The 15,760-nt window shown below is 37.7% G+C and overlaps 1 protein-coding gene across 2 annotated transcripts in view; it reads right to left on the bottom strand.

The window, feature by feature from the left end:
* Positions 1 to 8,908: 8,908 nt before the first annotated feature.
* The window catches only part of METTL4 (methyltransferase 4, N6-adenosine), a 34,950-nt gene continuing 28,098 nt past the window's right edge, over positions 8,909 to 15,760 (bottom strand). Inside the window, exon 9 of one of the 2 annotated variants that reach the window (XM_056138148.1) lies at positions 8,909 to 9,326. In XM_056138148.1, the coding sequence (XP_055994123.1) occupies positions 9,181 to 9,326 (146 nt within the window). In that variant the 3' untranslated portion in view covers positions 8,909 to 9,180. The remainder of the gene's footprint in view (positions 9,327 to 15,760) is intronic. The other variant, XM_056138149.1, reaches the window with a different exon arrangement.

The following is a 15,760-nucleotide window of genomic DNA, read 5'->3' as shown; positions in this document are numbered from 1 at the left end:
ATAGAGATTGTATCAATGATCTTCTCAGACCATGATGTGCTGAAAATAGAAGTGAATCATACACACAAACAGAAAATCAAATCAAACACCTGGAAATTAAACAGCTCACTACTGAACAAGTGGCTTAGAAAGGAAATCAAAAAGGAAATGAAAATATTCCTGAAAACAAATGAAAATGAAGACATGAGTTACCAGAACTTATGGGGCACAGCAAAAGCTATGTTAAGGGGAAAGTTTATAGCTCTACAAGAATTCTTCAGGAAGGAAGAGCAAACCCTTATAAGTAACCTAAACTCACAGCTTAAGAGCTTGGAGAATGACCAACGAAAGGAGTCCAACCTAGGCAGGAGAAAGGAAATAATGAAACTTAGAGAAGAAATTAACAAGATGGAAGCCCCAAAAAAATCCAAAAGATCAATGAAACCAAGAGCTGGTTCTTTGAGAAAATAAACAATATTGATAAGCCTTTTTCAAGACTCACAAAGAAAGGGAGAGAGAAAACCCTAATAAACTGAATCAGAAATGAAAAGAGAGACATCACAACAGAAACTACAGAAATTCAAAGGATCCTCAGAGATTACTTTTGAGAATCTTTATGCCACAAAATAAGAAAACCTCAAGGAAATGGATAAATTCCTGGATTCCTATAGCCTTCCAAGGCTGAACCAAGAAAATCTGGAGCACCTGAACAGACCTACAACCATCAAGGATATTGAAATGGTAATAAAAAGTCTCCCCCAAAAACAAAAGTCCTGGCCCACACGGATTCACTAGTGAATTCTTCCAAATCTTTAAAGAGGACTTACTCCCAATACTTTTGAAGCTTTTCCAGGAAATTGAAGAATCAGAAACACTTCCAAACAGTTCTATGAAGCAAATGTCACCTTGATACAAAAGCAGATAGAGATATCACAAAGAGAATTACAGATAAATCTGATGAACACAGATGCAAAGATCCTCAACAAAAATCCTAGCAAACAGAATTCAACAACTCATCAAAAAGATCATACACAATGAGCAAATAGGATTCATCCAAGGGAGGAAAGGATGGCTTAACATTGGCAAGTCAATCAACATAATCCATCATATAAATAAAAGATAAAAACCATATGAACATATCAATAGATGCAAAGAAAGCATTTGACAAGATTCAGCAGTCATTTATGATGAAAACTCTCAGCAAACTGGGCATTGAAGGAACTTTCAATATAGCCAAAGCCATCTACCACAAACCCACAATAAGCTTCATTCTCAATGGGGAGAAACTAAATGCTTTCACTCTAAGATCAGGGCCAAGACAAGGTTGCCCACTCTCGTCACTCCTACTCAATACAGGACTGGAATTTCTGGTCATTACACATAAGCAAGAAAAAGACATCAAGGGTATACAGATAGGCAAGAAGAAGTCAAATAGCTATTTGATCTATTTGCGGACAATATGATACTATGCTTAGAAAATCCTAAAGATTCTACAAAAAGAACTCCTAGAAACAATAAGTTTGTATAGTAAAATGGCAGGATATAAAATGAACACCCAAAAGTCCATGGCCTTCGTATATACAAATAATGAAAGAGAAGAAAGAGACATTTTAAAAAATCCTGTTCAAAATAGCACCTCAGAAAATCAAGTATCTTGGAATGAGCTTAACTGAAGAGGTGAAGGGCCTATACAAGGAAAATTACAAAATACTACTTCAAGAAATAAAAGAGGACATTAGGAAATGGAGACACATCCCCTGCTCATGGATAAGGAGGATTAACATTAATAAAATGGCAATATTCCCCAAAATATTATACAGATTTAATGCAGTCCCTACCAGGATATCTGTGACATTTTTGAAAGAAATGAACAAAACACTCCTGAAATTCATATGGAACAATAAGCCCCCACAACTAGCTAAAGCAATCCTTGGGAAAAAGAAGATGGGTGGCATCACCTTCTCCAACTTCAAACTGTACTACAAAGGAGTGGTAATTCAAACAGCATGGTATTGGACTAGAAACAGACTCACACACCAATGGAATAGAGTTGAATATTCTGTCACAAATTCTCAAATATATGATCACTTAATCTTTGATAAAGGAGCAAGAAATGTGAAGTGAAACAAGGAAAGCCTCTTCAACAGTGGTTCTGGGAAAACTGGAAAGCTACCTGCAAAAGAATGAACTCTGAACTCTGGATAATGCCAGGCATAAAAGTTAGATCGACATGGATTAAAGACCTCCATATCAGATCTGAATCCATACGGTACATAGAGGGAAATGTAGGCAGAACCCTCCATGACATTGAAGCTAAAAGCATCTTTAAGGATGAAACATCACTGACAAAGCAAGTGGAAACAAACATAAACAAATGGGACTACATTAAACTAAGAAGCTTCTGCCTCTCAAAAGAAACAGTGACCAAAATACAGAGAAATCTCACAGAATGGGAAAGAATATTTACCCAATACCCATCTGATAAGGGGTTAATATTCAGGATATATAAGACACTAGTAGAGCTGTATAAGGAAAAAACCTCCAACCCCATCCAAAAATGAAGAGAGAGAAGAAATGAACAGAAGCTTCTCAAAAAAAGAAATATAAATGGCCAAAAGGCACATGAAAAAAAGCTCTACATCACTAATCATTAGGGAGATGCAAATCAAAACAACAATGAGATATCATCTCACACTACAGAGACTAACACACATCAAAAAGAGCAAGAATAACCAGTGCTGGCGTGGATGTGGGAAAAAAGGGACGCTCTTTCACTGTTGGAGGGAATGTCAACTGGTCGTCTTTTTGGAAAACAATACAGGCATTCCTTCAAAAGCTAGAAATTGAGCTTCCATCTGGGCCTACAATACCACTTCTGGGAATATATCCCTAGAGTGCAAAATAAGCACAGTAGAAATGACATCTGTACCTGTATGTTCATTGCAGCACTGTTCACAATAGCTACGATCTGGAAACAACCCCAGTGCCCGAGAACAGACAACTGGTTAAAGAAACTTTGGTACATCTACACAATGGACTATGCAGCTGTTAGGAAAGATGAAGTCATGAAATTTGCTTATAAGTGGATGGTCATGGAGAGTATCATGCTAAATGAAATGAGTCAGAGAGAGGGACAGACATAGAATGATGCACTCATTTATGGAATATAAATTAACATAATATGAGACTGACACCCAAGGACAATAGACACAAGGGACAGGAATATAGCTCCATAGTTGGAAGGCTGCCTCATGAGCTGGGGGAGAATGCAGCTGGAATATAGAAGGGATCACTAAGTCAATGATGGTTGGAGGGCTCATTTGGAATGGGAGATCTGTCCTGAAAGTAGATAAAAAAGCAAACGTGATAGCCTCTCAGTATCTATATTGCAAGCCATAATGCCCCAAGTAAAGAGAGAGTATGGGGAAAATTGTCTGCCACAGAGGCAGGGGGTGTGGGCTGGGATGTGGTGGGGGATACTGGGGACATTGGTGGTGGAAAATGTGCACTGGTGGAGGTTTGGATGTTCAGTCATTGTGTGACTGAAACTCAAGTATGACAGCTTTGTAACTGTATCTCATAGTGATTCAATAAAAAAAAAAAGAAAGAAAGAAAGAAAGAAAGAAAGAAAGAAAGAAAGAAAGAAAATAATCATGCTGTGTGAAATGAGTCAGGAGAGGGACAAACAGAATGACTGCACTTATTTGTGGAATATGAAAAAATAAAGTATGAGACTAATACCCAAGGACAGTAGAAACAAGGGCCACAGTTGGAAGTCTGGCTCAAGGGCTGGATGAGGAGTCCCACTATGACAAAGATAATAGAGAATAATCACTCTGAAGAACTGCATGCTGCAAGTAGGCAAAGGAACATGATAACCTCTCAGAATCTGTATCACAAACCATAATGCCCAAAAGAGGGGTGCAGGAGAGAGAGAGAGAGAGAGAGAGAGAGAGAAGTATCTGCTATAGAGACAGGCTTGACATAATAGGGAAGGGGGAGGGCTGGAGGGAAATGGAAACATTGAAACATTGGTAGTGGGAAATGTACACTGGTGAAGGGATCGGTGTTGGAACACTGTATGACTAAACCCAAACATGAACAGCTTTGTAACTGTGTATTTCAGTGATTCAATTTAAAAAATACAAAAAGAAACCAGGATAATATAATTTAAATAATAAGTCACACAAGAGCTATTAAGATTATATGTACACATACAGCTGATCTCAAATACTAGTTTTACCTGGCAAGGGCGATCTCTGCACAAAAGCAGACAAGTTTAAATTCTGCTAAAAGCAGAGTCCCGACTGACTAATATATTGGGTAATGTGGGTAGTACTGGGAGAAGCAGCTAAAAATCAAGCCGAACACCATATGTTTTCCATTAAGCATATTGGCCAAAAATGGTTTTAAAACTTTAAACAATATTTGTCTGAGCTACCCTCCAAAGTTATTCCATTATTGAACAAATATTCAGTTCATCACTGTGTCACATAAAGGTCAAGTTCTTGACAGATGCAGAAAAATGTAACAGATCTATTTTGAACCAAATTAATGTGACATGAGCCAAATATCTCTGAATATTGAAGGGACATCATAGTCTGCCAATTAACTACTTATGAAAGTCATCAAAAAATAATGTGGAATCACTGCATGACTATAGAGTTAGCAAAGCAGTATGCATCAAGTCCAAGCCATGTGTGGCCTTTAATTCATTTTTAATTATTTGTTCTTAGGTGTACCACTATGGGAACAAAAATATTTCAAAGACTCTTTATGTATGAAATTAGGTGCAGGATAAGAAATTTAACTTCTAGAAACAGGCTCCTTTTGTTTTGTTTTGAGATCACATCCTGTCTCTGCACTCAGGAATTACTCCTGGTGTGCTCAGGGTAACATATGAGATGCTGGGGATTGAACTCAGGTCACTGTGTGGAAAGCAAACGCCCTACCCCCTGTACTATCACTCCAGACCCAAGAAACAGACTTTTAAGGAGGATGTTTAGATAGCAAAATATAAACAGCATTCAAGAAAGTCCCCTGTATTAGAGTACAGATAAGAGAGAACCTTTTTTCCTAAAGTTGATGATATATATATATATATATATATATATTCACTTATTAATCCTATAACTCTGAGATAAATAATATCAATTGTTGATATTTATGCAAGTGCCTTATATGAATTAACCTGATAACTCTATGAGATAAGTAGTATTATTGTTAGTATTTGTGGCTAAAAAGGCATAAAAACTTAACTTGCCTGAAGTCAAATGCTGCAAGTGATGATAAACTTTGGGTGAAGTTATCCTAAGTAACTGGAACTGAGAATGTACTGATTACTAATTAAACTTGTCAACGTATGTTCAGAAACACCTACAGTGGATGAAAGTATTAAAAGAAGCTGGCAAACTGACTAGACGGTTCTTATAAAGGATGGATAAAATAAAAAGGCAACACAATGAGTCAAGTTAAGGATAATGCCTCCAAAAAGTAATGAAATATTTTGTAATTTAACCTTCAAGAACCTTGTGTGGATGGGTAAAGCATATCAACAAAAAAAACTGTGAATTCCAATTCTAAGATCCCCCAAAGTTTCTTGAGAAAATAGTCACATGGAGATAAAGTGGTTGGGAGGTTTCTTCTGGGGCTTGCCCAAGATGCCCACTGAGAATGCAAGAACTCTCGGTACATCCAAGTCATCCAAACTCTAGGTCTAGCAGAAATTGGCCAGAAGCGCAATGATAAAAATTCTTAATCATTGTGTGGTTTTCCATGGTCTTATATAAACTACAATATGGAATATAGAATCAAAAGTATGTATTCTAACCTAGCTTCAATCATTTAGTACACGGACAACAATCTTGGTCACTTTTTTCTAAACTATTAAATGAAGAGAATACTCTCAGGACTGTGCAAGAATTAAGTGCAATAAAATATATTATACTCAGCAAAAGTCAAACACATTATTCAACAAATTTAAGTTACATCCCTTTGCCTGAATATCCCCATGAGTATTAAAAGAGCTATGCATCACAACAAGGGTAGGGGTCAAGGGGACCAAGGTACACTGGTGAGTTAAGGAATGACAGAGCTAAATATACAAACTATAAAGGCAATAACACCAAAACCGCAAGATCCGAACTTAAATAACCAAATTTAAAAGGTGCCTATATGGATGGCAGGCTGGGGCTGGGGGTTTGGCAGGACTGGGGGAGAGAGAATCTGGGAACACTGGTAGAGGGAAGTTGACACTGTGGTGGCAAAATTGGTAATGGAATATTATATGTCAAAAACCCAGCTGCAAATAACTGTGAATAACTTTGTGATTCATGGTGGTTCTAAAAAGAATATGATAAAGCCAGAGAGAGCACAGTAGTAAGACACTTACCTTGCATGCAACTGACCCAAGTTTGATCTCTGACATCATATATGGTCCCTCAAGTCCCACCAGTAACAGCACTCAGCACAGTGGCAGGAATAAGCCAGGTATAGCCCAAAAACCAAAATAAATTAAAAAGAATACGAAGAAAGGAGGGAAAAGTTTAAGTCATAAGGATAACATAAAAATCTATAAATAAAAATATTTCATAGTAGTAAATAAATTGAATAAACTATCAGATCAGTTGACTAAAACCTGGTACTAAGAAAGTCAACATTCTATGCTAGTAGTGCAGCACTTTTATCTCCCAAGACATGGTGTTGTTTTTATTTTTCAGAGACCCCCCAAAATTAAATAGGTATTACAAAAAAGGGTTCAGAGGTTGAACAGCTTACAAGCCAGGCAAAAACCTGTGAGTTGAAAAGAGGTTCAAATAAAGTAAAAGTTCTGTTTTTCTATCTTAAGTAAAATATGATAAAATATGTTATAAAAATAAAGTCAAAAAACTGTGGATTAAAACATTCCTAAAAACTACATAAAATAATCCATAAATATCACAAGTTGAGAAGTTTCCCTCAATAACTAACTTTTTTCTTTGCAATAAGAAGTTAGAATACAGCTGCAAGAGGATACAATATGTTATATTGTATCCATAACAAACAATACAAAACAAATTGTCCAGCATTGCCTTTTAGTCAGATGTGAGTGGTGGTGGTAGGACTGATTTCGAAATACCCGAAATACCAAAGGTAACAAAAGTAGAGAAAGAGAGTATTGTGCAAATTCTCTGTCACACACACAGGCAGGGATAGTTGTGGAATGGGGGCTGGTGGGGGGGGGGGGGGAATACTGGGGATTTTGATGGTGGAAAACTGTGCACTGGTGAAGGGATGGGTGTTTGATGATTGCATGATCAAAGCTCAAACATGAAAGCTTTGTTACTGTAAAAAATAATAAAAATATAAAAAATAAAGGAAGTTAATTTTGTTGCCAAAATAAAATGTTAGAATACCTCCATAAAGAATAAAGTTAAGCCTCTAATACTAGATTCAAATATTCAAAGAATGAACAAAGATGTAAAATAATAAATTCTTTGGGAAATCTACAAATACACTGGTAAGTCTCTCAAAATATCATTCCAGTCTAATATTTTACTTAGCAGACATTTACTTGTAGAAAATTATAAACTATAGTTTTTTTCAAAATGTCTAATGAGGGGCCACACAAATCACTCAACAGGCTGAGTACATGTCCCCCAAAACCACAGAGTCCACCAAGGACTATGAGGAACAAACCTCACACACATAGCCTGTAGCAAGCCCAGGACGAATGGGTGAGGAAAAAAAAAAATAGAAAAGGGAGAAAACAATGTTAAGTAAGTACTGAGAATATGGCTCATATTCATATTTCATATGAAACACCTCTGCGCTCAACCCTTGGTAGTGAAAAGTATGAATTAAACAAAAGAAGCTAGGTATACATTACATACTATATGAATTCATTTATATGAAATTCTTAAAAAGAAAACCTCATGAAAGAAGGGAATCCTTCATTTGCCATGGGCAGAGATGAGAAGAGAAAGAACTGACTGCAGGGGCTGGAGCAATAGTATAGCAGGTAGGGCACTTGCCTTGCACAAGGACAACCAGGGTCAATCCCAGGCACTCCATATGGTCCATCATGCACTGCCAGGAATGATCCCTGAGCACAGAACTGGGAGTGAGCCCTGAGCACTGTCAGGTGTGGTCCCCATAAAAGAAAAGAAAGAACTGACTGCAAAGGGGCAGAGAGAAGTTCTAGGAATGATTATAAACATAGACAACTTTACAAACATTTGCAAAATTTATTAAACTCTACACCACAAATTAAAAAATTTCATGTTAAAATGATCAAATTTTATTAAAATGTTATTATATAATAAATCAACATACTTTCAAAAAATCATTCAGTCAAAATTGTTTATTTAGTAAACATTTATTTGTAGAAAATGTCTTAAAATACAGTCTTTTCACCATTTTAAACAGTGATTGCTTTCTGACCCTTTCATAAGATGTATTTTTAAAATTTTCCTCTAGAAAAACAACCAAAACTAAGAAGTATTTTAAAAGTTACCTTGACTGTAACTTAAACCTTCAAAAATGGTTTCATTCAGTTGGTACAATGCTGCAGTACTTGGTAGATCTTTGAATATTTTTTCCATAATGCGATGTCCAGAGTTCACAAACTCTTGTTGCAAAGGGCCAAATATACTATTAGTAAGTGGTATGGGACAAACCAGTGACTCCATGGTGAAATAAAGAGCACATGATCCTTCCCAAACAAGATGCCACCACTGCTAAATCCTGCAGTTTGCTGCAGGAAAAATACATTGTTATTGCGTAGGCAAGCTCTACTATTTAGAGAAAAGCAGAAACCTCAACTTTCTGTGAAAGTTTCTGATTTCTTCAAATAATAGTTCAAGTTGTTTTTGATCCTCTTTTAGGGAGGGAGGGCAAATGGATAGGACACTTCATAATAGGCAGATAGATGATGACCTGGGATCCCCAGTGACATGCTCTCAACTTTTCCAGTAATGTACACTTGCCACCTTTGTCCTTATTTGTAGTGTCTAAAACAATAAATGTCCAATACTAGTACAACCAAAGTAAAATGAATCTCCAAATTATAAAAAGCTTAGTCATTTCTAACCATTTTGCTAAAATTCCAAGTCCTATTGACATGTTTAAGTGTGTTCGTTTATAACAATGGGTAACATCAATTATAATGAAGTAGGAAAAGATAAGGAAAACCTAGAGAAAATCACTAGTTCAAGACCACAGTCAGCTTCCAGATTCCAGAGCAACAAAATAATCCACATGTTGAAATTTGAGAACTTCATTGCCCCAGCTAGTCCAACCCGGCTGTAAATTTCGAGCAAACAATTCCAAACACTGCCCATTTGGCTTCATATAATCTTTCAGAACCTCTGTTCAAAACAAAACACAAATATAAAACAAAAACACAAAAATTATTTCAAAGAAATGAATCAAATTCCTTTTAGGGTTAAGAATAGAAAAGCACTGATGTTTCCTTTAAAAAGAAAAGGCAGGTTAATTTCTGATTTCCCCTCTGGCTTTCTATTAATAGTTCAAAAGTCATTTGAAATAAGCACCTTTGAGACTGAGAACAATATTGTCAGAATTTTCAGTAGTCCTGATTTATTGGATTTCATTTGTAGGTGAGAAATGAAGATTTTAACACCCACTGATGTGACTTTTTCATTTTCCAATACTGATGACCTATCTCCTGAGTATCACTTCCTGTGTTTTTTTAATAATCTATGCAGAGAAAGAAAATTCTTAGAAACAATATGAAGACAACATACTTTATAAAGTCTCAGTCTCTCGAAGCATAAAGAATTAAGACACAGAAATGTCCAGAACAAATAACAAATAACTCAAGTCCCTAGTTATAAATTTAGCGATATTAAAAACATTCCTTCACTTTCAGATTACAAATTCTTCTATACCAAAAATTTCAACATGTTATTTCTAAAGTTAAGTATTTCCTATTCAAATTTTTTACTGAAAACTATATTTTGTTGGAGAAAAGTTACCTCATATACATACGTATTTATGTGTATAGTGTATATATGTTGACTGTAATCTGCACTGACAAAAAGTACTTCTTAAAGAGTATGATCATTTGAATGATAAAATTTAAATCAATTTAACCTTGATCATGTTGCTGTTTTTTATTCATCACATCACAGGATTAGGTATGAAAATAACGATCAGGAATAAGAAGTCACAAGAACTAGTAAAATATAGTTTTGGGTCGTACCCAGCGATGCACAGGGATTACTCCTGGCTCATGCACTCAGGAATTACTCCTGGTGGTGCTTGGGGAACCATATGGGATGCTGGGAATCGAACCCGGGTCAGCCGCGTGCAAGGTAAATGCCCTACCCGCTGTGCTATTGCTCCAGCCCTAAAATACAGTTGTTAATTGTTTCACAATATTAAGCTTGAGGCACAAGGGGAATCTTTAAAATTCCCCGAAAGAGGGCATGGAGTGATAGTACAGTGGATAGGGTATTTGCCTTGCATGAAGACAACCCGGATGCAATATCCAACATACCATATAGCCCCTGGGCCTGAAAGGAGTGATACCAAATAAAGTAAAATAAAATAAAAATAAAATTCCCTGAAAAAATGACAAAAGCACCTTAGGAATACTTAAAAGGGACAAGGTTTAGGGCCATAGATATGGCTTAATAGGCTGAGCACATGCTTTTACATGCAGAGTATCCAACTTCAATCCCTGGCACAACATAGTACCCCAAGCACTGCTAGGAGAAACCCTCTGCACAGATCTAGGGATTAGCCCCAGAGCAACCCAAGCTGAGACTCAAAACAAAACAACCAAAATATACAGGCAAGGTTTACAAGATAATACATATCAGAGCTAGAAGTTAACTCAAAGGGCTTGAATGTTGAAGACTCCAAATTTAATGACCAAAACTACATGTGCCACCTCCCTCACAAGCACCACTGGGTAAAGCCCTGCTGGTCCTTAAGAACCACCAAATGTAGCCCTGGTGGCCCTTGCACACGCTGGATGTAGCCCTAATGTCACTGAGGAACTGGGTAAGCATTGCTAGGAAAGCACCCCGCCTCCAAAAAATAGATTAATGGTCCAAAGGCTCAAGACAAAGGTATATAAGAACTTCTCCACAGATCTTTTTTTTTTAATTAGTGAAACGGGCTGGAGTCATAGCACAGCAGGTAGGGCTGCATTGCCTTGCGCATAGTCAACATGACTGACCCAAGTTCAATTCCTCTGCCCCTCTCGGAGAGCCCGGCAAGCTACCGAGAGTATCTCACCTGCACGGCAAAGCCTGGCAAGCTCCCCTGTAATGTATTTGACATGCTAAACACAGTAACAAGTCTCACAATGTTACTGGGCCCACTCGAGCAAATCGATGAACAACGGGAGGACAGTGATACTTGATTAGTGAAACACCATGAGGTAGAGTTGTAGACTTACAAGTTTTTGTGCTTGGGTTTCAGTTAAACAATTACCAAGTACCCATCCCACCACCAGTACCCATTCTCCACCCCCACCAATCCCAGTATCCCCACCCCCCACCCCCCATCCCACCCTTCCTCTGTGGCAGGGCACTCCCTTTTGTTCTCTCTCTTCTTTTGGGTACTCCACAGAACTAAACTTACCATTATCCAGGGGGCTCGATGGTTCTCGAGGGGTAAGGGAAGGGAGAATACTGGGAAAATGGTAAAGGGAAGCAGACACTCTGATGGAGGGTATGGTACTGGAATATTATATGCAGGAAACTCAATCATGAACAGTATCGGAAATCATGCCTAAGGTAACATTTTTAATAATGTTTTAAAAGATAATAAATTTTTATAAAAACATCTCTCATATATGGTATATGAAGAAACCTAGTAAGGGAACAAGAAATGAAAATGTCCAAAGTCATTACAACAGAGCTTACATGGGAGTTGGGAGTGACTGGGAAGGATCCTTGGGACACGGGAAGGGGTTGGAATGATGTCTCCATGAAAACCATAATCACCAGTACTGTAAACCCCAGTAGCACAATAAAAATGGTTAGAAAAACTCGGGACATTGGTGGTAGAAAATGTACACTGGTGGAGGGATGGGTGTTCGATCATTGTATGATTGAAACTCAAACATGAAAGTTTTCTAACTGTAGCTCACAGTGATTCAAAAAAAAAAAAAAGAAATTTAAAAAAAGCAAAAAGATAACAAATCAAAATGTTTAGGTTTCATAATAGTATTTATAATATTCCGCATTGCTCTAACAACAAAATAATTTTCTTCTGAAAGCAATAGCCCTATTTATCACAATAAAAAAAAATATATATATATTGTTTAACCCAACTAGAACTCAAATTTAGACCTTGCTAGTTTCTAGAAGATCCTGACATGATTAGTCTGTCATATAATTAGATGCCACTAAACTTGAAAGAGAAAGATTTCCGTTGGGCCTTACATGCCAACAGCCCAACATCACTTTTCTACTTTGCCCCCATAAATTCAATGCCTTACCCAATTCACTTCTAATGCAGGCTAAGACTGTACTGAAGCAAGGATGTAATGGGCTTTTTTGGCTTGTTTGCTCAGTTTTCTGAACAAAGATCTTAGAAAAAACTCTATTTTGGAACCTGAAGCTGGAGTCAGCACCAAACTGTTTACTATCCTGAGCATCCACTATAATTAGTGCTATGGGACTTAAGACAGAAACTATCATGCTTTCTAATAGTTCACAATCTAACAGGAACTTGGAATGGAATAATATCTATAATCTAAATTCATTCTCTACCCCCTACTGTCTCACTGCAATACACAGGTTAAAATTTCCATAATTTTTAAAATATGTACTTCTATATAGTGATAGGTAGGGCGTTCGCCTTACAAGCGGCCAAGATGGCCGACCCGAGTTCGATTCCTCCGCCCCTCTCGGAGAGCCCGGCAAGCTACCGAGAGTATTGGATATGCCAGACACAGTAACAACAAAGTCTCCAATGGAGACATTACTGGGCCCGCTCGAGCAAATCGACGATCAACGGGAGGGCCTTTACCTTTACCTTACTATGATGATCACAATATATTCTTAGTCAACCATTAGTTTGTTATACTTAAAATAGAATTTTATATGTAAGTCTCAACTTAAAATGGAAATTTATAAATGGAAAATTATAAATTTAAGTAAGGATTATATATATAGCACTGTAGCACTGTTCTCTGGTTATTCATCAATTTGTTCGAGCGGGCCCAATAACGTCTCCATTGTGATACTCGCTACTGTGTTTGGCATATCGAATACGTCACGGGTAGCTTGCCAGGCTTTGCCATGCGGGCGAGATACTCGGTAGCTTGCCAGGCTCTCTGAGAGGGGCGGAGGTATTGAACCTGGCTCAGCCGGGCCAGCCGTTTGCAAGGCAAACACCTACCACTGTGCCATTGCTCCAGCCCACTTATATAATTAGATAACGTGGCTTTAGCAAAACATTGTTTTAATCAACAGAAAAGAAGCAATCCATTCAACAGCCCACCATTCCCCCTTTCCTCTGGGAGCAAAGAGTGAAGTCTAGAGAATAAACAGCTTAAACATTAGTGATTGATTTGATTTTCATTAAATTATGTTTTACTCTTCAAGTATTAGTATGTAAAGTAGCAAAAAGGTACAGAAATTCCTCAAAGAGAAGTTATAAAAATTAAAAGTTTCCCCTGATCACCACTTAGGTGGTCCTGATGCCCAAGAAAGCAATACAGGCCCACGCTAGAGGGGAAGCATCTCCGAGAGTAGCACCTAGTATACATATGTTCATATATATGCAAATGCCTATGTTTCTATATATAATTAAAAATAAATAAAAATTTTATTCAACTACTTTGTGCACGATTTTCCTATTTATAATCTTAAAACAATATAAATTCTGAGGTTTTGTAAGCCTTGCTACTGATGGCATCTTTTAATCTATAGAAAGTTAAAATTTAAAAATAGAGTAAATGTATCATTTTGAAAGGGAATTTGTTGTCTATTTGGTAAAACTAGATAACATTCAACTTTTTGTTTGGGTCTTTCCAGAAATCAGAGGATGTTTAATTTTATAAATTTGCATTAAAAAGTTTAAGAACATTTACATATAAAATCTCTGGGTATTCTTAACAGAACATGTACCATTCCTTGTTATGATTTCAGCATCAAATATACCACAGAAATCTGAAAGCTGCTTTCTGGTGATTTTATGTTTATAGTCCTTGACTTAAAATTCTGATGACGCTATATAAGAGCTTAAAAATAATTACACATATTTCTTCATGCTCAAAAAGGTTCTTTAACCAGAATATAGTCAAGACAAACGAATTGCATATATGGAGTCATGCTGACATTTTTCTCCAAATTAAACTTTTATTGTCAAATGTTCTCAATTCTAAAAATAAGTATGTGCTGCTCTCTACTGGAAATATGGCAGAACTACATTTCACAGATAATAGGTTACTCTTAAGATTCTTTTTTTAATCTTTAAATTTTAATTCTACTAGCTAGAATTATAACTAGCTAATTATTTTTAAATGTTAAGTCTTTAGGTTGGAGTGATAGGACAGCAGGTAAGGTGTTTGTCTTTGAGCTATGCTTGAATTTTTAATGTGGGGTGGGGGGCAGTGCTGAGGGCTGGGAGGGAGACAACCATGAAGTTCAGAAACTCCCACACACAAAATACCCAAGGACAGTAAGAGATAAGGGCCAGGAGGATTACTCCACAGCTTGGAAGCCAGCCTCACATGGGGGGGAGGGGTAAGGGAGGGAGAGAGGCAGCTCAGATACAGAACAGACTACCAAGTAAAGGGTACTTGGAGGGTCCACTCAAGATGGGAGATGTGTGCTGAAAGCAGACTACAAACTGAACATGGTGGCCACTCAATACCTGTATTGCAAACCACAACTCCCAAAAGAAGAGACAAAGTAAAAGGGAATGTGCCTGCCACAGAGGCGGGGGGGGGGGGGGGGGGTGTTAATGGAGGGTTGGTGGGAAGGATACTGAGATCATTGATGGAGGAGAATGGGCACTGGTGACTGGTGGAGGGATAGGTACTCAATCATTCCATGACTGAAAGGTAAGCATGAAAGTTTGTAAGTATGTAACTGTAACTCACGAGGATACATAAAAAAATTTTTTTTTTTTTAAAAAAGAAAGTCTACACAAGCTGTTAAAAAAAAAGGCGGAGCAGGGGGCTGGAGCAATAGCACAGTGGGTAGGGTGTTTGCCTTGCACGCGGCTGACCCGGGTTCGATTTCCAACATCCCATATGGTCCCCCAAGCACTGCCAAGAGTAATTCCTGAGTGCATGAGCCAGGAATAACCCCTGTGCATTGCCTGGTGTAACCCCAAAAGCAAAAAAAAAAAAAAACCTCCCACACACAAAGTGTTTGCTCTAGTCTTTTAAGTCATCTTTCTGGCCCCTCACTTGGACTTCTAAGTGAAAAAAAAAAAGTACTAAGACACAGCAACAAAGAAGAAAACCGACTGGAGGCCCCACAGCTCCCGGAGAATGCTCCGGGCCCCAAACAGAACCGATATCACCAGGAGGTCCCAGATGGGGTAGGAGCTGCTGTCCCGCCTTCTCCAGATGGAATCCCGGTGACCATGAGCTTCTACAAGCATGGCTCTGGCATGCGGGTACCAGGACATTTTTCCCAGTCCACTTACACAGTTGCATGACATTTCCTTATAGGCAAAATGATCAATGGAAAGTAAATCATCCAACAATTCTCCCTGAAAATCAGGCTTGACTCTTTTGCAAACCACAACACCCAAAAGGAGAGAGAGAACAAAGGGGAATGCCCTGCCATAAAGGCAGGGTTGG

The sequence above is a fragment of the Sorex fumeus genome, unplaced genomic scaffold (genome assembly GCF_029834395.1).
Source record: "Sorex fumeus unplaced genomic scaffold, SorFum_2.1 ptg000128l, whole genome shotgun sequence".
NCBI classification, from domain to species: Eukaryota; Metazoa; Chordata; class Mammalia; order Eulipotyphla; family Soricidae; genus Sorex; species Sorex fumeus.
Note: the sequence above shows the minus strand (reverse complement) of the source record. Positions and strands in the feature narration are given on the sequence as shown.